The 27,747-nt window shown below is 36.2% G+C and overlaps 1 protein-coding gene across 1 annotated transcript in view; it reads right to left on the bottom strand.

The window, feature by feature from the left end:
• LOC145540971 (uncharacterized) overlaps positions 1 to 27,747 on the bottom strand; it is a 59,063-nt gene that overhangs the window by 5,845 nt on the left and 25,471 nt on the right. Inside the window, exon 2 of the mRNA XM_081576133.1 lies at positions 23,025 to 23,109. Coding sequence (XP_081432259.1) covers positions 23,025 to 23,109 — 85 coding nt within the window. The remainder of the gene's footprint in view (positions 1 to 23,024; positions 23,110 to 27,747) is intronic.

The following is a 27,747-nucleotide window of genomic DNA, read 5'->3' as shown; positions in this document are numbered from 1 at the left end:
TGGACATGACTGAAGTGACCTAGCACATACACATAGGTATATATATATTATATATAATGTATTATATGTATATATATTATATGTATAATCCATATAATATATGCATGTGTGCTAGGTCACTTATATATATGTATATATATATATATATATATATTTTTTTTTTCTTTCCCTTTTCTCTCCTTTGAAAAAAGCCCAGTTTGCTTCTTTTGGTGGTTAAGCTAAATCAAAGTGGGAGGATTACAATGCATCAAACAAGTCTGAAATTTGTCTCTATTTCCTTCAATCTTATCTGTCACTAGTTGAGTTTTTGTAGTAGAGTGCCATCTCCCCTTCTATGCAGTATTGACATGGAAATTCCATTTCTAACTTCTCCTCCTTGCACTGAGCCTTCTATTCTATAAACATTTCATTTTATTCCCCAGCGTGACTCATATAAAGAGTTTTCCCCTACCCAATGTGTTAACTGAAGGTGGAAATTGTACTTGATAAATTATGAAAGGATAGAATTAAAGGTTGGATTTCTAAGCTTGTTTTTACTAATAAATGGGATTTTCTCTTAAGCTCCTGGGATTTTTACTATTTAGCTTTGAGATTGGATGAGGATATGTGCTTTTTATTTGCTAACGAAAGATTAATTTGGTTGCTATGAGATCGATTTCATTTTGCTTTCTGAACATATTTTACTTTTCAGCTCCTCTAGGAAGTTGAAAATTGGATAGCATTTCCTCTTATAGTGAGTTGGCAAGGGTCTCTCAACTTGATATGAAGATATTCTAGCAGTGTTTTAATTCATATCTTCTAAGCAGAAAATATATTTTTCAGAGTTCTTTTTCATTGCTTATAATAATAGGGGCAGATTGGTCACTGAAATCCATTACATGTAATTTTAATTAAATGACTTTATTGCACATAAGGGATTGCAGACTTGACTTTGGGGTGACTGTATAGCCCACCATCCTCTCCCATGCTTCTTACAGTTTCATTTGTACCTTAAAATATTGTCCACCTGACCATGACCTACTGATTAAGTTGGGTTTCTGTTGGACTTCAAAATAACCTTGAATACCTTGCTTATTACTTTTTGGAAGTATTCAAATTAGCTATTTGAAACTTCCAGGCTATGTTTGCTTCTGTGTATTTTCCGGATTGCTTTCAAATACACAATTCAAAGATTAAATCATGTTAAATTAACACAAGTTAGGTAATTTACTTTTAAATAACTTCTGGATATTCAAGACTTGGTCATGCACAAGTGCAAATGGCATGATTAAAGGCTAAAACAAAGTAAATCCTATAATCAGCACTAGAACTTGACCTCAGTGATGTGCAAGGCTGATTTTCACCTTTTTCAGAAGGATAATACTAAAACAGAGTGGCAGTTTGCATAGTGATAAAATATATAGTCTGTGAGGCCAATCTGGATTCCATTTCTAGTTCTGCCACTTCCTAACCATGTGCCCTTCGACAAGTTACTTTTATACCTGCTGGAGGAGAAAATCAGGAGGATGTGATACCAGTTGACCCTCGAGCTGTACCTGGGCAGGGCAGTTGGAATCTGCCCATCCCTGCCCACTGTCTTTGGAATGTATGCGCTGCCCACCATGTCACAGTGGGTGCCATTCTCAAGGATGCAGCCTTGAGAGATAAGATGTTGGTGAGATTGTCTGGACAATACACATGACTAAAAACACTTAAGCCTGTTATATAAACTTTTAAAATTCTGGTGGGCAGGTGCAGAGATGCAGAGATCTACTTATCTTATGACTGCCCAAGACAAGCAAGTTCCTTTGCTTATTAAACCTGCCAGCTACCCATCTGTAGTGGTCTACCTCTTTCTTTGGTGTCTCCTGGCTCTCTGTGTATGGGAGCCAGCTCGTGCACCAAGATCCCATAGTTCAGTTTCTCCAAATGAGTGTAATAGTAGTGCCTGACTTCACAAGATTCTTGGAATATTTAAATGCACTAATGCCTTCAAACACAATGGATCTGTTCCTTCTTCCTTGTTGGTTCAAGTTGCTAAGTCATGTCTGACCTTTTGCGACCCCATGGACTATAGCCTGCCAGGCTCCTCCATTCATGGGATTTCCTAGGCAAGAATAATGGAGTGGGTTGCCATTTCCTTCTCCAGGGAATCTTCCTGACTCAGGAATTGAACCCATGTCTGTTTCACTGCAGGCAGATTCTTTACTGCTCAGCCACCAGAGAACATCCTTTCTCAAACACATAGGAAGAACTCGATAAGTGATGATGGATTATGAACCCATAACTGTTTATTCTGGATTATCTCAATTGTTTTTCTCACTAAACAAGTTTAGAATGTGGTTACAATATAGAAATATGCCACACATAATTTGTTGTTTTACAGCTTTATTCCAGCATAGATTCATCATGGAACATGTGTTTTATTCAGATTTGTCTCATGATGACAATTTGGATTCCATTTCAATCTAATTAATTTTATCATTTTCAAGAATGTGCCAGACCTTAATGAAACTCAGAAATTACATTCTCATAAACCCTACCTATAAAGCTTCCTGATTCATGAGCCAAGACCTTCACGCAAGAAAGGGCAAAGCAACACTTTGAAAGAATTTAGCACCATTGCAAAGCTACTTAGAAATATAGCACATAATATTTGGCTGCAGACCATCATCTCTGTTAGGAAGCTTGGAAAGAGAATATCACTGTGTCCCACAAGGTGCTATAGTACATAACGGTGAGCAGCTCTTTATTAAGACTCTTGAGAGGTGATTGGTGTTTGGGTCAAAATAAATTCTGCTCCACATTCTCTGCCCTGCTCTGGGAAACATCCCCTTTACCTTAAAAGGATTTTACTCTGGGAAAAAAAAAAAATCCCAATACAGCTGTAACAGAAGGACATAAAAATCATTATATCACTTTATGCCTCTCTATTGATTTTATTCAAACTTCATTGCATTTTGTGGATGTGGATATCATGAATTTTTCACTTCTAAGAATTTTAGGATGTGACAGGTTGTTTATTAGAAATGAAATCATGATTATCTTTATTCTTCCATTTAGATCTAGGACATGAGCTCTGTATTTTTCAGCTTTTGGCTAAAAGCAGAGTTTCCAAGTTATTTGTACTTGAGGATAACCTGGAAAGGGAAGTGGAGTTGCCAGGTGATAGAGAAATGACAGATTATTTGTGTAGTTAGCACAAACCACAATTGATATAAAATCTAAACCTTTACTGAGAAAGTATGCCTATTCCACTGAGTGGTGCCATGAGAAATCCTGCAGCTTTTCCTTCCAAAGGCTTTTATTAAAACATTAGTACATGCCAGACATTGTGTTGACTGGTCTGAGAGATTCCCAGGTGAACCATGCATTCTTCCTTTGTTAAAGCATTAAGGATTTAAGAGCAGATCTAGACTCATGAGCTGCAAATAACAGGATGCTGTGGAGAACGCTATATGAGAACTTATGTATACCAGGCTTTGACTACATGGCAAGGAGAGATTAATTCTGGCTGAGAGCTGAGGTTGCTGCTAAGGGTAAATTTTAGAATATTACTGAGCTGAATGTTCAGAGATAAATAATGGTTTTCCAGGCAGAGAAATGAAGTCAGGACATTTGAAGCTGAGGAAGACACACATATAACTACACAGTATCAAGAGGAAACATGGTATATTTTCAGAAAAGTGAGACACTCTCATCAGATTTCTAGGTTGGAGCCTGGAAATGTGTAGAAGAAAGATACTAGAAGAAAATCAACCCAGAGAGGTGGATTGGGGTCTGGTCATGAAGAGCTGTTTAAGATATGCTGAGCAGTTTGATTTTCCTGTAGGGAAATCACTTAGAAAGATAATGCTTTGCATCTGGAGGACAGATGGAAAAAGGAGAAATTCACGGTCAGGAGTTCGAACAAGAAGAGACAACATACTGGTGAGAGATAAGGAAGAATTTGGCCTACAGGGTTACACATTGAGGAAAAAGAGTAAATAAATTCATGGCTGCTTTAGGAAGTAGAGAAGACAAATATGCATTACTGATGGGATAAATGCTAGACAGAGAAGATGAGAATAAAATCTTGAAGTTTCAAGTTAAGTGGATGACAGTACATCAGACGATGAGAATATAAGTAGTGGAAGAGGTCATATTATTTCACATATTAGCATAGGTGAAAATTATAAGATTAGAATTCTAATTTGAAGAAACTTGCAGATAATTCAGGAGGAGATAACCTATGACATTTGGAAATATGAGTTTGGTGCTCAGTAGTGAGTACTGAGTTGAATATGTCAATACGTAGAGGGTCATTAGAACCATGGCAATGGAGGAAAACAATCAAGGACACATGGAGATCAAGAAAAGAAAAAAGACTGTGATCAGAATGAGCTTATCTGATCAGATCTGCTCTAATGATTAGAAAGAAAAAGTAGCAGAAGTGCAGAGAATGGTTTTTGTCAGTTGAGATGCTTTTGGATGCAATGAATTTATTTGGGCTGGCTTAATAAGAAGAATTATCTCACATGGTAGAAGTCCATCATTCCCTGGACTTTACAAGTAAGGTCAGATGATTTTTCAGCTTTAAACTCTTCCACAGGCTGGTTTCACTCATCACCAAATGGTTGCTAGAAGCAATTAAGGCTATATGCTTGAGAAGAGCGGAGAAGGCAATGGCAACCCACTCCAGTACTCTTGCCTAGGAAATCCCATGGATGGAGGAGCCTGGTAGGCTGCAGTCCATGGGGTCGCTAAGAGTCGGCCACAACTCAGTGACTTCACTTTCACAGTTCACTTTCATGCATTGGAGAAGGAAATGGCAACCCACTCCAGTGTTCTTGCCTGGAGAATCCCAGGGATGGGGGATCCTGGTGGGCTGCCATCTATGGAGTTGCACAGAGTCAGACACAACTGAAGCAACTTAGCAGCAGCAGCAGCAGCTTGAGAAGAGAAAGAGAAAGAAAAAATACTCTTAACCATGGAAATAAAAGCTGCTTCCTTCAGACTGGTAAAGCCAAGTAAAGCCTATGCCCATCTCTGGTCAAATAATAATCACTTGGAGAAGGCCATCTGGCTCAGCTACATGAGGTATAGACTGGGAATAATTATGACCTACAGAATGCAAACCACTCTGGAGCTGAAAATGCTGTCAGCTTCCCTTAAGTGACATGGGCTGAACTGGGAGAAGTAGATATTTGAACAAAATGATGGTTACATTAGGAAAGAGAAATAAATAGAATGGTTTCTAGATAAGCAAGCAGTCTCTACCACACTAGTATACAAAGACAAACTGACAATTACTAAAATTCAGGCCAGTTGATGTGTACATTATATACATGATCAGATATTTTTCCTAAGGAATGATTTTTTTGTTGCCAGTTTAGGGCTGAAAGGAAATAGGACAATCTGTGGAGCAACTCCATCATAGCACTGGGTTAGTTTTCTGAGAGTAGAATCTCAGGCAGCATTTGATACCTAACATTTGCTAATTAAAAAAAAAAAATTTATCAAAATATAGTTGATTTATAATGTGTTGATTTCCATTATACATCAAAGTGATTCAGTTACCATTTAATTCTAAGTATTTTCCTGGATTTTTTTTACATGGGTTGCCTCAACCCTACAACACACCAAAGAAATAGACAGTCAACCTTGCACAGGATTGTATCAGTAGTTTAAGGTAGAACCAGTGTTCAAACTCAGTCCTTAAAATCCCCCAGACCAAAAAGTCAGAGTCATCACTTTGGTCATCACATATCACCCCCATTCATCAACGGCAAATAAAACCATGGTGGGAAGAATGTTATGCTTGGGAAAATAAATGCAAAGAAGCAAATTTTTTAAAGGCAAATGAAACAGGGTTTGAAATCTCCGTGAGTTGTCAGGTACTTTAACAATTGAGCTGAAGTTCAAGATTGTTTGAACTGAACTCTAGCTGATGAAACAGAAAGTAGTCAAGAAGACTGGGGTTAGGAGAAGGCTACTTCTTTGTTTTATGTATCTTTAGGTACAAAATTTTCCTGTATCTTTAGGTACAGAGGTTCCCATGGCTTAGCTCCTCATTTGAGACTGCTGACTGATGCTAAATCTTCTGTTGAGAAATAAAAGTATCTGAGTTGAATTGGCTTAACAATTTGTACAGAATTTTTGTATAAAGAATATAAATGCCTGTGGTTGACAAGGTGTAGGGAAGGCAGTTTGTGTGGTAATACTGGTCAGTCACTAGCTGCTTAGCCTCTCCAATGCTGATTAATTGACAGCCAACAGCATCCACTCTCCTATAGAGGGAGTTTGCTAAAACCTCACCAAACAGGCTTAAACTCATATCAGTTCCCAAACCAAAACTTTTAAGGCACTGTTTATGATTTCTTAGCCTTTACACTCTCTTGTTTTTCATAAGACTTTAGTATTTCATCTACCAGCATTGGGCTTCCCCAGTGGCTCAGATGGTAAAGAATCTGCCTGCAATGAGGGAGGCCTGGGTATTAGGATCCCATAGTATAAGCAGTGGAGAAGGCAATGGCACCCCACTCCAGTACTCTTGCCTGGGAAACCCCATGGATGGAGGAGCCTGGTAGGATGCAGCCCATGGGGTCGCTAAGAGTCGGACACGACTGAGCGACTTCACTTTCACTTTTCCCTTTCATGCTCTGGAGAAGGAAATGGCAACCCACTCCAGTATTCCTGCCTGGAGAATCCCAGGGACGGAGGAGCCTGGTGGGCTGCCGTCTATGGGGTCGCACAGAGTCGGACACGACTGAAGCGATTTAGCAGCAGCAGCAGCAGTATAAGCAGGTTTCATTTTGATGAAGTCTGACTTAGAATTTCATATCCTAGTGCTCTCTGTGAAATCCCATATCATTTCCCGAGTTGCAGCTCTACAGTCTTCAGAGAGAGGCTCTTCTGATATTTTGCCAGCCCTGCTCCATGTTACCTAGCCTGAATTTTACTGTATCTTCTAGCTCAGACCCTATTCTGAGATTCTGTTTCAAAAAAATGCAGTGTTCCTCAATCTGCCTTTTAGAGCAGACTTCTTCCTGGTCTCAGTAATTAGTCTCCTTAGGAACTTAAATGCTGACTCCTACTAGTTCAACTCGCCCAGGCTCTGAATAGTGAATAGAGTTACAAAGCAGCTCACCTGCTGTGATGAATATTTCAGGTAGCCACCCTACACCAGGGGGCAATTGACCCCGAGATATCTTACAATAAATAAACTGTCCTGCCTCACAGATGGACACTGAGTGAGAACAGTTGTCATTGTCAACTCCATTGCCTCTGTAACTTTTAGTGGATTCTCAAATATTTCTATTATCCGTAAAGTTTATATATCAATGATTTTAAAGAAATCAGATATATTTATAAATCACGTATATATCACATATTTATATATCACATATTTTAAAGAAGCATCTTATTTATTTATTAGAAGGGAATGTAGTTGATTTTTCAATCAAACCCAGAAACTATACTATGATAATTTTGGAAAGGAGTTCAAACCTTGCACTCAGCCTATATAATTTATGTGATTGAAAAATGAAGTACTCTGCAATTTGCAGAGTCAACACAAATTCAGCCTAGCTTGTACTATTGAAAAATCATGACTTTAAGAATTCTGAAAATCAAGGCAGACTACAAACTCTAGACCTCCTCTATGGGATATAAAGAAAAAAATATACTTTCTCAAACCACTTTTATATTTTCAATCTGTCAACCTGAATTGATGTCACTAATTTGATTACAAATTCATCTGTATTACTTCTGGCTTGACAGGAACTCGGCTGCAATATCCAGCTCGTCTGGGATTCTGATACTGTCAGGAGGCCAATTTTGTGAAACATTTTAGAGAAATAGTATTTATATAAAATGGTGACATTGTTCATGCAATTGATTGTACTTGATTTATGTTTCTGTCTTTTAAATCAGGTAAATGTCTGGAACTGAATCCTTTTAATCCTTTTCCCCTCCCAGTTCCCTATTATGTATAAGGTGATTGAAAAAGAAATCAAACACTTTAAAAATATATTTTTCAGTAAGTTAGGTATATAAGATTATGTCATCAAACCAAATTGAAAAGAAGGAATATGAATATCATTGAACATGTTCAACACATCTCCATTTCACCAGGCACACATCAATTTTGTGATCTAATCCTTTCAAGATCCCTCTTTAGCATGTTGTCTTCCATGAATGAATACAATTTTTACAATGTGTTTCTTCTTTCTCTTAAAGATGTGAGAAAGAAGTGCAACATCAAGGTTATTAATTTATCTCTCTCAGAGTCTTATAATTTGCTATCCAGGGATCTGGGGATTTGTGCATCTACTCTTCAATTATTCATTGTATATACGGAGTGTGTACATACAACTTCCCTGGTGACTCAGTGGTAAAGAATCTGCCTGCAAGGCAAAAGATGGGGGTTTGATCCCTGGGTCAGGAAGATTCCCTGGAGAAGGAAATGGCAACCCACTCCAGTATTTTTGACTGGGAAATCCCATGGACAGAGGAGCCTGATGGGTCTACAGTCCATGGGGTCACAAAAGAGTCAGACACAACTTAGTGACTGAACAATAGCATATATATATATATATATTCTATGTTGCTTTTCAGATATATTATTTATTATTATTAAGGATTATATCATGTTAAAATAAAAGTAGAAACTGTTATACTTCTTGACCACTGTTAAAAGATATTAAACAAATGTTTATTTTTCTAATTTGTTATACAGGGTAGGTTAATTGCAGTATTATTTTATTCTAATTTTGAATGTGTTAAAAATGCCAAGAACAAAGAAAAGAGGGAATCTACAAAAATAATACTTTTTGAAGTACTCTAAAAAATTAGCACTTTTTAATTCTACATAGAAAAATATAGGGGATCTTGAATATGACATTTCTCAATAAAAGTTCTGATCCAAAAAGTGCATATTAATATGGATTTAAATAATAGAAAGTGAGAAAATTGCATTATTTTGTATCATGTAGATCATTAGTTTGTCACTCGCAGACATAATGTACTGAATAGATGAAAAACATTAAAAATTAGCAAGGCAAAGATAACCAAGGAAAATCAAGTCTGTTATTAAAATGCAGAAGAGATGTTCATACAATGTACCATGATTTATAAGGAAGATTTGATTAATAGAGATGTCTCTAAATTACTAATTTTTTTTTTTTTTTTTTTTACTAATTTTGATATAAGTAATTTCATATAACTAACTGATGCACTTGGATTTTGGAAATCAGTGTTTTGGTATAGTAGTTAAAACACATGGAAAATAGTATCAGAGCCAAGAGAGAAGATATCTTTGAATCAACTTCAGCATTATGAGACAACTCTAATTATCATATATGCTTTATTCTTTAATGGTTTCCTTAAAATAAAACTAGATTTAGTGAATGACCCAATGACTTAGCATTGAATATTTTGAAATTATTTTATCTAATTTTTACATTCATGTAATAACAGAAATGTAGTACAGTATATGGTTGATATATTTAATATGATAATATAGTATCCCCAATAACATAATTTTTAAAAATCACAATGCATACATTAGAAGAGGCTAACTCTAGATGTCAGAATGGTGTCTAAAGGCCAATTGAATGAATTAAGCTTCCTGTCATGTTTCATGCAAAATGCACATTTCTAAATGTTCTTTTTGAGAGTTAAGAAATTCAGGGGTACACTAATACCTAAAAATGAATTTTAAACACACAGGAGATAATTGTTATGAGTCAAAGCAACCAAACTTGGCAAATATAGAAAATCAAAAATGTTCTCTGGAAGATCAGAATAAATGAATGGTTATTGAAGTATAAAGGTGTAAAATGAACATATAATTTTTGTATGGCAGAAGGACAATAATGAGAAAAATTAGAGTTATTGAAACGGAAACCAGTAAAGCATGATTGCAGAATGTGCATCTTTGTCACTTCTTCTGTTGTCGGGATAGATTTCATGTCATATATAGGGTTATCATAAAATTATCATGCAAATCAGGATACATTTGAGCATGAATAGGAGTGCTAGTAGTCATTTCTACAGGCAAACTGGGACATGTATTCACCATAAGTGGCAAAGGTATTTTCAAAGAATGCCTCTGCCAAAAATTGACTCCAACACTTACCAGTGCTATAAACTTTCTGAGTATGGTTATTAGTTTCTGTATGCCTGTTTCCTTCCCAGTGTAACAGGAATAATAGTTGCATTTTGGGTTGTTGTGTGCTGCTGCTGCTGCTAAGTCGCTTGTCATGTCTGTGCGACCCCATAGACGGCAGCCCACCAGGATCCCCCGTCCCTGGGATTCTCCAGGCAAGAACACTGGAGTGGGTTGCCATTTCCTTCTCCAATGTATGAAAGTGAAAAGTGAAAGTGAAGTCGCTCAGTCGTGTCTGGCTCTTCGTGACCCCATGGACTGCAGCCCACCAGGCTCCTCCATCCATGGGATGTTCCAGGCAAAAGTACTGGAGTGGGGTGCCATTGCCTTCCCTGGGATTGTTGTGTAGAAGTTTCCTAAAATTACTATATAATTTTCAAATATTATTTTGCTTTGTTTCTTCATATTATTCCATTAATAACTACACATAACTTACTTAGAAAGTTTAGATTATTCCAATATTTTGCTATTATAGAAAATACATCAATATCATTTCACATGTATGTGAGAATATATGTATATATTGTGTGAATATAGATAATATATTTCTGTAAATTCTCAGGTATGGTATTGATGGGTCAATGGGTATATGCATTCAGTGTGTTTTTGAACTCTCAAAAATTTATTTTGGAACATATGAAGATATACAGTTAATAGTATTAGAGATAATCGATATAAAGAATAATGTCACAGACATATATATTTCTGAAATTTCCCTCTTATAATGATAATTGAATTACTTAAATCCAGAGAATTCTCTGGGGCTTTAATATTTTATTGCTAAATGTGATGTGTCATTACATTTTCCCCCTGAATTTTTGTCACTTCCTCAACTTCCATTTTTAACTTTTATTTTAAAGGAGTATCTAGTAGAACTTTTGTGTTTGCAATGGAGAACAAGGCATGAGAAAGAAAAGGTAAAATAATGTGGCAAATGGGTTGTAGTAGAAGAAAGATGATTTGATGATGATGTTAATGACCATTTTAATTCAGTTGGAGCACACTGATACAATTCCTTTTCCTCATGCTTAGCAGAATCATCTACATTTATTAAGTGATTTCTTGAGCCTTGCTTGTATCACTCCTATTTTGGTACTCTCATCCCAATGGTGTACTCTTCAACTAAGTACCAATTTCCAGCAGATCACAGTAGTTAATGCTAGTTAATTATTTAGAATGAAGCAAATATGCTGAGAGAAAAATCAATACATCATTATTATTATGCAAGTAAACTTTAAGATGCTGGAGCTGTCAGAGGCCCTGGAAGGATCTGAATCAGGTTATGTATGTGACCTTTCTGACTCGGTTCCTTCTTATGCTTTTAAGGCTTGTTTTTAAGCTTTAAAAACTGGGTCCTACTCTAAGGGTGGTTTCGATCCACAATCGAGGTGTGACCCACATTGAATCTCTACTGGATGTCCCTTGTATTCAACATGTGTCTCTATTCTGACTTGTGGGGACTCAATGACACCTGACTATATGATCTCTTGAAATTATTTGATTTATAGTAACTTGATAATTTCTCTTTCTTTTAAAGTTTTTTCTACTCTACTTTGTGGGTTTTCACATGTGCAAAGTGATGTTTATCCATATACTCTAGGGTTCCCTGTGGCCCCCTGGATCTCTACCACTTAATGGAAAAGTTGAGAAGATAATATCTGCAGAAATAGCATCCATATAATGATTGTTTAGAAGTTGATGGATAAAAACTCCAGCTTCCTCATCCTTTGGTTGGGATAATTCTGAGACACGTTTTATAATGTCTCCTAACGTTCTCTAAGAAGATTGAATTTCAGTTATCTGCAGAGGTAATTAGGTCAATAATGCATCCTTTATTAGTTTTTTCTTTTCCTTTTCTTTTATCTCCACTCCTCTGAAAAAGTTTTTTTAGAGTCATATCACTTCAAGAATATTTTTACTCAACTTCCTTTCTCAGGGTCTACTTCTAGGGAGGATGTATTTTGCATAGCTTTTTTAATCCCTTTGTGTTTTGTTCATTTTGATTGAGAGTTGTGTTTTAAAAATTATAGAAAAAAATTAAAAGTAAGAATGATGTTGTATTCCTCTAAAGATGATTTCAGTTATTTGCATCATGAAACCTGTGTCCAGAGCAGGGATTGGCAAACTTTTTTTCCTGTATAGACTCAGAGAACAAATGTTTCATGCTTTGAGGGCCACATGACGTCTATCACAATTACTAAGCTCTGTCAATGAGCAAGAAAACATCATGACGGTATAAAAATAAGTGAATGCAGATTTTTCCAACAAAATAATTTTAGTTAATTTACAAAAACAAGTAGCATGCCAGATCTGACCCATAGGCTATAGTTTTATGACCTCCAGTCTATAGAAACGTGCAACCCAATTCCTTTTTGGTTTTCCTGCCTAATTCTGTTCATGCCTCAAAAATCTCCACTCCTTTGGTAGTTCTCTAGCATTTCTAAATACTTTTCACAAAATATTGAACAGCTTTTCTAGATCTTCTCAGTGGCAGAGTTTTTCCACATTACCTAGTCTTCTATTATTGAAACTGGAACTCCTATACTTTACTTGCAATTATCAGTGGTTAGTTCCTCTCATTTGAAAATTTCCTAGTTTATTGTCATTAAAGTTCTTTTTTTTAACTTTTTAAATTGGAATATAGTTGATTAAAAATGTTTTGATAGTTTCAAGTGGACAGCAAAGGGACTCAGCCATATATACACAAGTATCCATTCTCCAAACTCCCCTCCCATCCAGGCTGCCACATAATATTGAGCAGGGTTACATGTGCTATACAGTAGGTCCTTGTTGGTTATTCATTGTAGCAATAGCAGTGTGTACATGTCCGTCCACATGTCATTGATTCTTGTACTTAAAAATTCATATACATGATTCTTCCGTTACACGGACCTCCCAGACGTTTCATCTTGTTTCTAACAGTGATCATGTCCTCCACTATGAATGAATTCTCCACTGTTAAATACCATCTAGGTGTTGTCATAAATAAATGTTTCAACTTGAGATCAGTATCTTCTTTGTTTCTTGTTTCTTGCCTCTAGAACTCCGCCTTGAGTTCTAATAGTCTGCTTTGCTCCTTCCTCATCTCCCAGACCAAAGACTTTATTGTATCAGAGCTCAGTAGCCACTCACTATCTTCACGACCTCTTCCAGTCTCATGGTTTCTTCTTGAGGCAAGGCAGGAATGCACAGGAGGGTGGGTCAGAACAAGTTGAGGAAATTGTCCACAACCCAGAAGCTGGGAATTAATTTTGGAGTTGTGGATTTTATACAAGGCCGGCCAGTTGAGAGGCCAAATGCTAAGAAAGGAGATAGTGAAGAAAAAAAGCCTCAGAAAGAAAAGCTTTCTAGATACTTTCTCTTTCAGTGGAAGCAAATTACTGAAATCTTCCAGGCATTATTCCAGGATATGAATAGTTTAAATGCATTAGGAAGATCATGAATAGACTTTTAAGTAAAATTAAAGTAGTTCTAATTGTTTGTAAACAAATTTACTTTTTCTTTCCTACTTTTTAACAAGCCAATTAATTAAGAAGAATCTTTTTCTCTAGCTTTGGTCTATGGAATTCCAAGTATATCCTATTGAAGATGAAGGAAAACATTGCAGATATTACCTCCAAGAAGCTTGATAGCTAAATTGGAGAAAGGGCTGAGACTTCTGTAAGTTCTGAAAAATTCCTCCACTGCAGCATCTGGAAACTTTTGTTCTAGTTTAGTCCCTTTTCAATACCATCATCATAATAAAATGAAACTACCTCTAACCCATAATTTGTACCATCTGGAGACAAATAAGAACTAAGCTCTCCATTGCATCTAACCTTGCCCCTTCAGAGATACTCACCCTTGTAGTTTTCAGTGAATAGTCTTGCCATATTCTTGTGAAATTTTGAAATTTTATGACACATAATACTATTTCTTCCACTCCAGAAAAATTCTAGGTCCATCCAAAGTTCTGGGCAGTCCATTAACTTGACTCTAGAGGTTTTCCTAGGAATACCAAAGTACTAATTCCTACATGTCAAGTTGAAGATTAAAAAAAGATGAAGATTAATTTTAATTCTATTTAAACAAATGCAGAGTTATATAAAAATGTCTACATTCCTATTTCTAGTAAGATAGGGGAAATACTAATTAAATCATGTTGAAATTAGAAATTCTCCTCCACGTTCTAATGCATAATTGCCTCTAATAGGTCTCTATAGTAAGGTATCATTTTTTAGAAAAGTATGATATAACAGCCAATGTGGTATAAAGACCTGGTTACACCACATAACACTTCTATGTTTGAGAAAATATTTAAACTCTCTTTCCCTAAATAACCTTATCTGTAAATGGGTCGTGAGGATTCAGAAAGATAACTACTCCAATAGTGCCTGACATATAAAACACTCTACTGATGGATTCACTCATCCTCTCTATCTTTATGATAATTTTTATTATCATTGTTTATCAGCTTTTGTAGAGTGTATAAAATCTGACAAAAATGTTCATTAAATATTAACTGAGAAAATAAAAATATGCTATACCTAAAACAACTCTATAAAATGTTAGCAGGTCAGAAAGGCTTACACAACAAAATAGTTACATTTTCATGAATTTTTCAACTATTATTATTGATATATTTTTATTTTAATAAAAATGAGTCTTTTGTTGCTTTTCAAATGACCCTCTTCTCCTGACAATTGGGGCTTCCCAATTGGGAAGTGGTAAAGAATCTTCCTGCCAATGCAGGAGACACAAGACATGTGGGTTCAACCCTGGATCAGGAAGAGTAGGAAGTAGGAAGATTTAAGTTAATCTTCTTCTGACAATTATCTAGCTCAAATTTATTTTCAGTTGGTCAGTGAAACTGTGCATAGAAAATCTTCTTACAGGACTGGCAGTATTACCTTCACTGTCCTCTACTGATCATCCTTAAAAGGTAATTTAGTCTCCCGGTGAATATTTTTGAGTCACTACATCCTAGGGCAGAGAGTACTCTAATTGTTAGAAACTATCTCCTTATACTGACCTTAAATCTGTATCTTAGTTATAGATATCAGTTTATTCCAGTTCTGCCTTCTGAAGCTTAAAATCTGTTATTCTAGCATATTTTCAGGAGAATATTCCTCCACTCTTGTGAGAGAAGATTTAAAATCTAATCAAACAACATGTTTATGAATGTACACATCTGATTTGTTCTGAGCTTAATCCTGAGTAAATGACAGAACATATACATAAAGAAATTTTATGGCTAATTTTTATTTATTTTAAGATTCCAATTTTAATGTGATTTATCATATTCAGTCCAGGTCAGTTCAGTCGCTCAGTCGTGTCCAACTCTGCGACCCTATGAGAAGAAGCACACCAGGCCTCCCTGTCCAACACCAGCTCACGTAGCCCACCGAAACTCATGTCCATTGAGTCGGTGATGCCATCCAACCATCTCAACCTCTGTCGTCCCCTTCTCCTCCTGCCCTCAATCTTACCCAGCATCGAGGTCTTTTCAAATGAGTCAGCTCTTCGCATCAGGTGGCCAAAATATTGGAGTGTCAGCTTCAACATCAGAGCTTCCAGTGAACACCCAGAACTGATCTCCTTTAGGATGGACTGGTTGGATCTCCTTGCAGTCCAAGGGACTCTCAAGAGTCTTCTCCAACACCACAGTTCAAAAACATCAATTCTTTGGCACTCAGCTTTCTTTATAGTCCAACTCTCATATCCATACATGACCACTGGAAAAACCATAGCCTTGACTAGACGGAACTTTGTTGGCAAAGTATTGTCTCTGCTTTTTAATATGCTATCTAGGTTGGTCATAACTTTCCTTTCAAGGAGTAAGCGTCTCTTAATTTCATGGTTGCAGTCACCATCTGCAGTGATTTTGGAGCCCCAAAAAATAAAGTCTGACACTCTTTCTACTGTTTCCCCATCTATCTCCCATGAAGTGATTGGATCAGATGTCATGATCTTAGTTTTCTGAATGTTGAGCTTTAAGCCAACTTTTTCACTCTCCTCTTTCACTTTCATTTAGTTCCTCTTCACTTTCTGCCATAAGGGTGATGTCATCTGCATATCTGAGGTTATTGATATTTCTCCCAGCAATCTTGATTTCAGCTTGTGTTTCTTCCAGCCCAGCATTTCTCATGATGTACTCTGCATATAACTTAAATGAGCAGAGTGACAATATATAGCCTTGAAGTACTCCTTTTCTTATTTGGAACCAGTCTGTTGTTCCATGTCCAGTTCTAACTGTTGCTTCCTGACCTGCATACAGGTTTCTCAAGAGACAGGTCAGATGGTCTGGTATTCCCATCTCTTTCAGAATTTTCCACAGTTTATTGTGATCCACAGAGTCAAAGGCTTTGGCATAGTCAATAAAGCAGAAATAGATGTTTTTCTGGAACTCTCTTGCTTTTTCGATGATCCAGAGGATGTTGTCAATTTGATCTCTGGTTCCTCTGCCTTTTCTAAAACTAGATTGAAGACTCTACACATGGACATCACCAGATGGTCAACACTGAAATGAGATTGATTATATTCTCTGCAGCCAAAGATGGAGAAGCTCTATACAGTCAGCAAAAACAAGGCTGGGAGCTGACTGTGGCTCAGATCATGAACTCCTTATTGCCAAATTCAGACTTAAATGGAAAAAAGGAAAACCACTAGACCATTCATGTATGACCTAAATCAAATCCCTTATGATTATACGGTGGAAGTGACAAATAGATGTAAGGGACTAGATCTGATAGACAGAGTGCCTGATGAAATATGGACAGAGGTTCGTGATATTGTACAGGAGACAGGGATCAAGACCATCCCCACAGAAAAGAAATGTAAAAAAGCAAAGTGGCTGTCTGAGGAGGACTTACAAATAGCTGGGAAAACAAGAGAAGAGAAAAGCAAAGGAGAAAAGGAAAGATATTCCCATCTGAATGCAGAGTTCCAAAGAATAGCAAGGAGAGATAAGAAAGCCTTCCTCAGTGATCAATGCAAAGAAATAGAGGAAAACAACAGAATGGGAAAGACTAGAGATCTCTTCAAGAAAATTAGAGATACCAAAGGAACATTTCATGCAAAGATAGGCTCGATAAAGGACAGAAATGGTATGGACCTGACAAAAGCAAAAGATATTAAGAAGAGGTGGCAAGAATACACAGAAGAACTGTACAAAAAAGATCTTCATGACCCAGATAATCACGATGGTGTGATCACTCACCTAGAGCCAGACATCCTGGAATGTGAAGTCAAGTGGGCCTTAGAAAGCATCACTATGAACAAAGCTAGTGGAGGTGATGGAATTCCAGTTGAGCTATTTCAAATCCTGAAAGATGATGCTGTGAAAGTGCTGCACTCAATATGCCAGCAAATCTGGAAAACTCAGCAGTGGCCACAGGACTGGAAAAGGTCAGTTTTCATTCCAATCCCAAAGAAAGGCAATGGCAAAGAATCTCAATCTACCGCAGAATTGCACTCATCTCACAGTAGTGCTCAAAATTCTCCAAGCCAGGCTTTAGCAATACGTGAACCATGAACTTTCAGATGATCAAATTAGTTACGTACAAAACCAGAGTTCATATGAGACATTCCTGATGTAAAACCTTTGGAAACTCTATATACTTAACATGTCAAACATTCTTTTAAACAATTATAGTATGATATAATATTGAATGTATTATATTGACACAAAATAAGGTTGCACATAAATTAAAATTGATTACTATAATAACTCTGTGAATTAGGTGAGATGATGATATATTGACCACATAATTAATAGATAAAGTAATACATACAAAGAAGTCTTAGAGTTATAAGTATAGATAGAAAAGTGTAAGAGTTTTAAGAAACTCTCAAAGCTTCTCTACCCTGTCCCTTTTTCCTGTGTAAAGACTCTAGACCCTTCTGCATAACGACCATTCACCCTCACAAATGCAGATCGAGATTTACACACACACACACACACACACACACAGGTTTTTTCTGACTTTGTAATTTGAATTTGAACATGGTATCAAACTTGGTACTTGATAAGTTTTGTGGTAAGGATCTATAAGAGATTTTTAGAATTTCTTCTTCAGAAGTAATTTAAACTAGGAAGGATTAGAAGTAAATATAATGTGTTTTTTTAGTTGATATTTCAATCCTCTACTTGTATAACTTGAAAAATTCATCATAATTTTTCTAAAGCATTAACTTAAAGAAGAAGTAATTCACAACAGATTAATTTTTGTACAAAAATACAAAAAAAAAGTGATCCAGAGCTATTTTGGCTTAAGTAGTTATAATATTGTTTGTTCTTTTTGTTCAATATAGTTCTGCATTTGGCTACTTCTGCCCCAATGTGATGCTGACATAATATTAATATTTGACAGTGAAGGGTGTTTAGGTCAACAGATCCAAGAGCTCTGAAACAAAACTGGATAACACTTGAAAAGGTTTCTTTCACCTTCATTGGACAACTGGAATACAAAATGACAAGTGTGCCTTAGGCATAATTTTTGAAATTTGTCTTTCTTCCTCTAAGGACTATTTTTCTGAATATGTTTTCTTACCAAATATCATGCCCTTATAGACATGTTTGAGCAATCCAACATTTTACTTGGTTCAGTAATTCCCTAAAATGCCTTTATATTCCAAATGTAAGTTTTGTGTAACTGATCTCTGGGCTAGTGAATCTCAAGTTTTCAATCAGGAATGTATGGAACTTGCTGAATCCACCATTTAATTTTAACAGACATAAAAATTTCAAATTGCCTTTGTTAACTTTTAAAATTGGACACAAACATCATGTTCCCTTACCCATTCTTAACATTCTGGGAGCAGAAAATTCTTTTGAGATTAAAAATTGAGACAAAAGCTATTTTTTGGTGTCAAGAAATGTAAGTAAATGATTGACCAAAAGGTGTTCAACTACAGTGATTCTCATAAATTTTTCTTAGTACTGGTACTTTTTGACTGTTGAAGTAAATAAATGACATTTTACATGTAGCTCTTAAATGACATATTAACCATAGATCTTTCAATAGAGAAATTCTATTTATCTATCCATGTATCATCTACCTATCTAGAGAAATGATTGGGCATAGGTACAGAGAGACATTTTCCTATTTTACAGACAGATAAAATAAAAACATCTACTATAGCTGCAATTAAGATTAAAAGAACTGAACAGTGGCCTCACAGAAGGAAAAAGACAATCTCATAAATGATTAATAAATAATAATTTTGATAACTAATATAAAGATTGAGCCAAAGTATTGGACATGATTCATACTCTATATGTATTACTTTATTTAATATAGAAATCATATGGTAGTTACTACCATTGTCCTGATTTTCAGATAAGACAACTAAAACTTAGAAAGGTTAACTACACTGGTCAAGTTTTATTATGAACTCAATGTTTGTGTCCCCTGAAATCAGTATATTAAATCTCTAATCCCCAAAGTAATGGTATTGGAGGCAGGGCCTTTAGGGAGTAGTTAGGTTTCAGTGAGGTGATAAGGGTGGGAAGCTCATGATGGGATTAGTGCCCTTCTCAGAAGAGGAAGAGACATAAAAGCTTTCCCTCCAGGAGTACACCCTGAGGAAAAGCTACATGAGGACGCAGTGAGAAGGCAGCCATCACAATACAGGGAAAGGGCCCCCATCTGACACCAAGTCTCCTGGCCCCTTGCTCAGACTTTGAGCTTCCAGAACGTGAGAAATATAACTCTGTTATTGAATACTTGTGTTATCTTGTTAGAGGTAAAACAAGTTTACATGCTAGTAAGTTGCAGATCTAGGACTGCAAATTACCCTCTGCCATATTCCAGAGCACATGCATTTAACCATTAAAATATAAACTTGGATGAAAAGTGTTTTATCTTCCTACCACTTTGGCTAACGTGGTTTTGTTCCAGTTCCCAAGATAAAGAAAGGAGTGAACAGGATGAATGACAGAACCTGTTCAATAATTTACATAATTTCTGGGTCATTCCTGGAAGATACTTAAGCATTTGCTACTCTTATATTTGGGCTTCCCTGGTGGCTTAGCTGGTACAGAATCTGCCTCCAATACAGGAGGCCCCAGTTTGATTCCTGGGTCAGGAAGGAATCTTTCCTGTTCGATTCCTGGCTTTGGAACTTTTCGCTTCCTGGGTTCAGTTCCTGGGTTAAGACCCAGTTCTATTCCTAGGTCAGGAACTTTTATATTTACTTCAGAGATTTTTGATGGTCCTAAGGCTTTGCTTCTGGCTGCCCTAGAATTAAGGTTTCACTAGACCACTGATTTTTCAGATATAAATTATTTGTTGCTAGGAATGTGTAGTATTCCCCATTTTCAGTGCTACATATTAAATTTAAGTGAGCATAACATGGTAGTTGTTATAGAAAGAATGTTTATGTCCCTCTACCAAAAATATTACGTTTAAATTTTAATCTCAAGATGATAATATTAGGAGGTAGAGTCTTTGGGGGTAGTTTTGTGGCTCAGTGGTAAAGAATCCGCCTGCCAGTGCAGGAGACACGGGTTTGATCCCTGGGTTGGGAAGATTGCCTGGAGGAGGAAATGGCAACCCATTCCAGTATTCTTGCCTGGGAAATCCCATGGACAGAGGAGCCTGACAGGCTACAGTCTACAGAGTTGCAAAGAGTCCAACATGACTGAGAAACTCAGAGTGCAGAGTCTCTGGGAGGTGATCGGGTCCTGAGATCAGAGTTCTCATGATTGGAATTAGTTCCTTTAAAAAAAGAGAGCTCCTTCATCCTTTTTACCATGTCAGGACACAGTGAGATGAATTCTAGGAAGCAGGAAGCAGGCTGTCACCAGACACTGAATCAGCACATGCCTTGATATTGGACTTCCCAACCTCTAGAACTGCAAAAAATACATTTATTTTGTGTATACTGTATCCAGTTTATGGTATTTTATGATAGCCACCCAAATGGACTGAGACAGTGGTCTTGGATAAAATTGCAGCTATCAAGTTTGTCAGAGAGATGAAGCAGATATTAAATCAGATGCAGCTGTTTTCACTGCAGTTAGAATCATCCTGAGTAAATTAACCGGTTAATATTTTTGAATGTTGGTAGACTTGTTTTGAGCAGATTCAGTTTGAATCCACATTCATCTGTCACTCATTAGATTAACAAATATTTAATAGGCTCCTACTAATACACTCAATATGTTTGATTTAATCATGATGACATTGCAAATATGAAGATTAATGAGTTTAAGAGAAAAACTTAACAAATGTGAATCTCATGAGTTTTATATTTGAATATCTTTGGCAAAATGGGGCAAAATTATAACAAATGAGAAAATAAAATCTGGAAAAACCAATGTCTTTAGTTAAGTTGTGTAAAAACCTCCTTTTACAAGTAAACTTTTACTAGTTTTGCTGTAATGCAGCACATATATTTGATCTGAATTTCAAATTCTTTGCACCTTCTCATGAATATTAATATAAATATTGCTAAGAAATTGCCAAGATGGGCAAGAGTAGGAAAAAAGGAAAAAATTACTGGCTTGAATAAATCTTAGATTTATTAACAGAGTGAGTCAAATCAAGGAGCAGAAGTCAAACTGATTTGTGGTGTAGGATTTCAAGATTTCAAGCTCATTAACCAATGGAAAAAGGTAGAGAAATGGTTTAGGATTTTTTACAGTGCAATGATACTTTAGAAGTTTTATTGGGACCTTTAATCTCAAAGATCTAATAGTCTCATTGAGAGAAAAAGAACAGCAGTGTCTTAAGCAGCAGACTATAGAGATATCAATTGTGTGAATGAAACAGGGATTTCAGGCTGGATACACCTCTGAATTTGGCCCCATCTTCTCTGAAGATTTACACAGTCAGGAAGAAGTAGTATAGGGCAAACACAAGATAAAGACACTGACGATGCATTTTAATGTTTATAAGTGAAAATCACAACTATACAACATGGTACCACACCCACTAAAAACAAGTTCTGGGGGTAGCAGATATATTTATATTTGTCCTTTTACTTCATTTCTGCCTTTGCTCTATTTTCCTGTCTAACTGAATGCTGACCCTAAAACTTTGACTCCTATCCTTTATTCTTTGCCATGTTCATCTTAAGGACACTTTTCTTCTTTTAATCTATGAAACATTATCATAGATGAACTGGATCTATGATAATGCATCTGATCTCATTGCATTTTTTTTCAGACAGTCCCATGTAACATAAACTGGGGAATTGAAAGCCACTCTTGTGTCAAATCCTACTTGTTTGTCATTCTCAGCGACCTACTGCTCTCCCCAACCTCAGCAACTTATCCCTGCCCTCTAGCACCTTTATGCCCTCCTCCTAAAAGTGATCATATATGTAACTCAGTAATATCTTTGAATATTCCATCATTCCCAGAAATGGATGAAATGGATCATGGTGGAAGATCAACACTTTTCGGAAGAAAACTGAAAAATGATGTCTTGAAGGCAGCAGGTAGGATTTGATTTGATTTGACAGGTAATTTGTAAGTTCTACAGAATGGAGTAAATTATTCCAGGTATATATGTGTGCGTATACTTAGGGACATTTAGCAGGAACTACATTCACATATAAGGTCAGCCTATTACATGAGGTGATGTTTGAAGTGATTCAGAATTAGATTAGATATGTGACTGAAAAACTGAAGAAACTAATTCTAAATAACTTGAACGCTGAAACACTTTTCATGTTTTTTTCTAGCTACCTCATTCTTTTCTCCCTTTCTGGTAGAATAGAGTCATTTACATCTAACCCTAAATTGTTTTGGAAAGTACATCATAGGCAGATTTCGATATTCAACCTAATTCCACACCTGACACATAGGGATTTTATTTTCTTTGCAATTTAATTAATTAATTAATTAATGTTTACAACAGCCCATGATTTTTTTTTTTTTCCTGTGAGACAAATTTCCTCTGCTCACCAGTGGAGAGCCTGGAAACTCAACTTCATCATCAACTCTTATTCTTGTTTCCATTCTTCTATAATAATCCAGGACTTCTGAGCATCTGTGAAGCAGAAATCAAAGATGTTGGCTAGGTTCCCACTCATTTGCTTTTTAGCTATATAGTCACTTCTCTGCTTCCGCATGCTGAAGTTCAGGCCTGTAGTCTATCCTTTATTCTTGAAATGTTTCTTTAGAAAGCTTAGAAATTCCCCTAACAGCAGCCCTCCTTGCTGATGAGCCCCATGGGCCTTCAGCCATTTCATTTGCATCTCTGCTCTCTTGGGGAAGCACTCATTCTGTCCATGATCTACCTTGTCCATTTTCCCCATGAAAACATTTTCTACTTCCAAACTCCTTGCAGGGACTTTGTACAAAATTCCACTCAGGGGACCTTTAGAAGCTCCATGCTGGCTTTGTCTAGAGTCGGGTGGAAATTCTAAAATTCATATGGAAATTCAAAGGTCAAAAATAGATAAAGCAATTATGCAGTAAAACAAACCTGGATGACTCGCACTTCAGGATGGAAGATATATTATATAGTTACAGTAATTAAGTAAATGTAGTTTTGGAGCAAGTGCGTGTGTGGGGGGTGGGGGCAAATGGCCAATAGAACAAACTAGAATCTAGAAAGACACCTGCATGTTCAATTACCTGATTTATGAAAATGCAGTGTTCTTGATGTGCTCAGTCATTGGATATGCACATGGAAAAATATAAATTTTGACTAATTTCTTATACCAGCAATGTTTGGAGTATAGTCTCCATATCTTCATCAACACTTATCAACCGTTCTGTTTTATTTTTGGCATATTAATTTTGCTTTAATTTGCATCTCCATGTTCATGCTGAGTAACTTGCCATTTGTTTGTTGGCCTTCTGATTTCAAGACTGAATGTAAATGGGGATCTTCTATAACTTACATCTAATCCATCAAAATTATAAAAAAGAATATAAATACTTAAATTGCTGAGCTAGACAACAAGAAGGGAAATGCTTGGCAGACAGAGAGCTGAGAAATTCCAACCAGATTAATCCTTTCTATTCATCTTTTCTCTTCCAGAACATGGCTTGAGCCTATATTCTGGCATCCACTTAATTCTTGTTACTAGAGTTGGACAGTTTTATGTCCTTCTGCTCCCATTAATTAATAAGCAAGATATCAAAAGCCATGTTGTTGTTTTTATCTGGATCCACCAAATAGGCAATAGAACCATTTTAGAAATGCAGTTAATGTGTGTTGAATAACGTAACATTGAGATTGAGAAGAAACCTCTTAAACTGGATATATTAGTTTTACAGGTCTGAGAATGAGCTTCCCAGAGCCTATTCATCTGATATATTTTAAAATCAAAGCTAGTTTCCTCCAAGAGAGCATACAAAGTCATAATCTTTCGCTCTATAACATTAAAATAATATATTTATGAGTGGGTAATCAGACAAAGGAAAACATACTTTTTAAAAATACCTATTTCAAATAATATTATAAACTCATTTTTATGAACGAAATTTGTTGATCGAGTTTGAATGTCCCATTTGTGACGTTAAGCTATGGAAGGAATACCTAGGCAGCTTCTGGAGAACCTCTCTACTGTAGACACTTCCAATAAGTATTTTCTCAAAATATTCATAAAAGTACAGGCGACAATTGAGAGAGGATGAGGAATACAAGGTGACGAATAGGATGAAGACACATCTTGAATAGTTATCATCGAACATTTAAGTTGCTGTTTGGGTCTCTAAATTGTGACCTAAAAATAAGTTGCTCATTTATCAATAATAATCCATTTAAAACATAATTAATAATGTTGCCCTAAAGGGCTTATTAACATAGCACACAAGCCATGGTTTATTTTAGAAGTTATTTTAAAAGCATGAAAGGACAGAAAAGGAAGTTTCTAGTCCAAATAAACATTATATTTTAAGCTCCGTAATTATTGTCATTTGCAGTGCTGTAAAGCTTTAATCCAGGGGAGCTCATCAGTGGAATATGACTCAATTTGATCTGAAAGTCCTTGAGAGGAGGAGAAATATCTGCAGATGGTGGTTCATCTGCATCGTGTAATTACAGTATATGTTCACACTCTAATAAACCTAAAAATATATGAGGACAAAGATAGCCAATCCTCTGAGTAAGCAATAACTAATGAACATCTGGGAATGGCTGCATGACATATAATTGAGTAGATAATTTCCAAATCAGTCAATGAAGTGGTGGTTGTTAATTTCTTAGTATAAGTACATACTCCAGTGCCATCTAGCTAGACCCATTTGAAAGGGCTTCCCAGGTGGTGCTAGTGGTAAAGAGCCCGCCTGTCAATGCAGGAGATGTTAGAGATGTGGGTTCAATCCTTTGGTCGGGAAGATCCCCTGGAGGAGGACATGGCAGCTCACCCCAGTATTCTTGCCTAGAGAATCCCATGGACAGAGGAGCCTGACAGGCTACAGCCTATAGGGTCACACAGAGTAGGACATGACTGAGGTGACTTAGCACTCATGCAGACCCATTTGAAACATTTCTTTATGCAAGTTATAATATGAAATACTTTTAAATAAGTCTGTATATGAAAATGTACTTATTGGAGATAAACCACCACATGGTTGGGTGAACAACTGGTAACATTGATAAAATGATTCTAGGAAAAGCAGACAAGTGGGAAAATAAATAAGCTCTGTTAATATATTTACTATAACTATAGCTGAGCCATAGGGGAAAAAAACACTCTCAGGAAAAAAGGTTCAGAGAGGGCCAACTAGTACTAGCCTCAGTTCCAAAGACATTGCATTTTCTGTTGCCTTTCTAATTCAGTTACACTTACCATTTTTGTGGCCTTTGCAGAAAATGAATTGCTAAGCTTATTCACTGAAAAACATTACATTCTATAAGATAATGGTATTCTCAATTTGTTATGTAACTTAGTGTTCTGGGCTCCTGGCTTCCTGAGTCTGCTTCGACAAGAGGAGCTCTGGTTTTATTTTTGTCTTTCAAATGACATTAATGCTTGTTTTAGTAATGCACTGGGCTACCAAAAAGCGAGGTTTGAAATATTTTATTGTAAAAAGCCAGGTCAATACTTGACATCAACAGGTGAAACAATCAATGTGAAATTTCAGGAAAAAAGCTCAACATGCTTGGCAAGTAGGTATTTTTTAAAAGAGAACTTTCCTGGCACTTATCTATAAATATTACATTGAAGACAAACTTTTTAACCTACAGGAAATACTGGGGCTGATCTTATGTAACATCATAGTGGTGATCAGGTTGCAATATATATGTGTATCGAATGACTGTGTTGTACACATTAACATTACATAATGTTGTATGTCAACTCTATCTCAGTACAGCCTAGGAAAAATAAAAATTAAAACACTATGTTTGATTTCTGTAATTAGGTATGTTCTCTTGGCCAAGTGGTACTTCTTTGCAAGTTATTTGTCTTGATTTCAGGAAACTGAAATAAATAATCAACATCTCTTACAACTTGTTATTCATATAATTTATTAGAATGGTTACTGTTAGAGACTGAATTCTAAACCCCCAATGTTCATATGTTGAAGCCCTGACCATTAGCATCTTATCATGTGACTGTTTTGGAGATGCCATGGATGTGTTCTGGCAAGTTTATATAAGACACAGGAAGAAGGCAGCCACCTACAAGCCAAGGAGAGAACCCTCAAGAGAAACCAAACCTGCTGACATTTTGATCTTGAACTTTCAGCATCCAGAATTGTGATAAAAAATTGTTTAAGCCACCCAATCTATGGTAATTTATATGGCAACCCTAGGAATGAATATAGGGCTTATTAAGTTTCTTGGTTGTATAAATATGTGTGGACATAAAAGAACAGAACTCATTTGGACAGAACAAATTGACAGCTTACCTCTCATCTTTTGCTCACGCAGTGACTTACAAGACAAATATTTAAGAACTATGGAAAGATAGCCAATTTCTAAGTGCCCTAAATCTATGGAACGAACATTTTATCATTATTTTCCTGTCCAATTTTAGAGAGGGTAATCATCATAATCATTATACTCAATTACTGATTATCTAAAGGATGTGACATTAGATTCCAAATTCTAATCATGTCAAATCATCAAACATTAGAAAACAATTACCTGATAATGAGTCAATCTAAATAGTTTGGATCACAAAATCTTCTCTTATTCTCTCTCTGCTTCTATATGTCCTCAAATCCATTCTTCTCACTCAAAAGAGTGACCATTCCGAAATGCATTTGACCATGGAACTTTTGGGAAAACACTTTTGAATTGTTCCCTCATTAATTCAAGACAAATCTCAATCTCTGGAGCATAGCACAAAAAGTGTATGGTAACTTGATGACTTCTGCCTTGTCAACTTCCCTCCCAGGCCCTACCCTACTCTGTAGTCCAGCTCCCCAACCTACTGTGTCCCTGGGTTTTCCTTTTTGCCATTTCAATTGCCTCTCTCTTTGCTTGGTTAGCCTTTCTCAAACACACCATGCTTGACAAATGAGTGTAGTGGCTAAGATTAGGAACTCTGATGTTAGACTTAATAGGTTCAAATCCCAGTTCTGTCATTAATTAGCTGTATGATCTGTCTCTGCTTTAGTTTTCTCATCTGTATGTATGTACAGGGTTAAATTCATATCAAAAGTAACATCTTAGGATTGTTATACTTAATAAGTTAATTCATGAAGAAAAAAATATTATTTGACT

This window comes from Giraffa tippelskirchi, chromosome 3 (genome assembly GCF_054371585.1).
Source record: "Giraffa tippelskirchi isolate mGirTip1 chromosome 3, T2T-mGirTip1v1.2.pri, whole genome shotgun sequence".
Lineage (NCBI taxonomy): Eukaryota > Metazoa > Chordata > Mammalia > Artiodactyla > Giraffidae > Giraffa > Giraffa tippelskirchi.
This window is presented reverse-complemented; position numbering and strand designations above follow the sequence as displayed.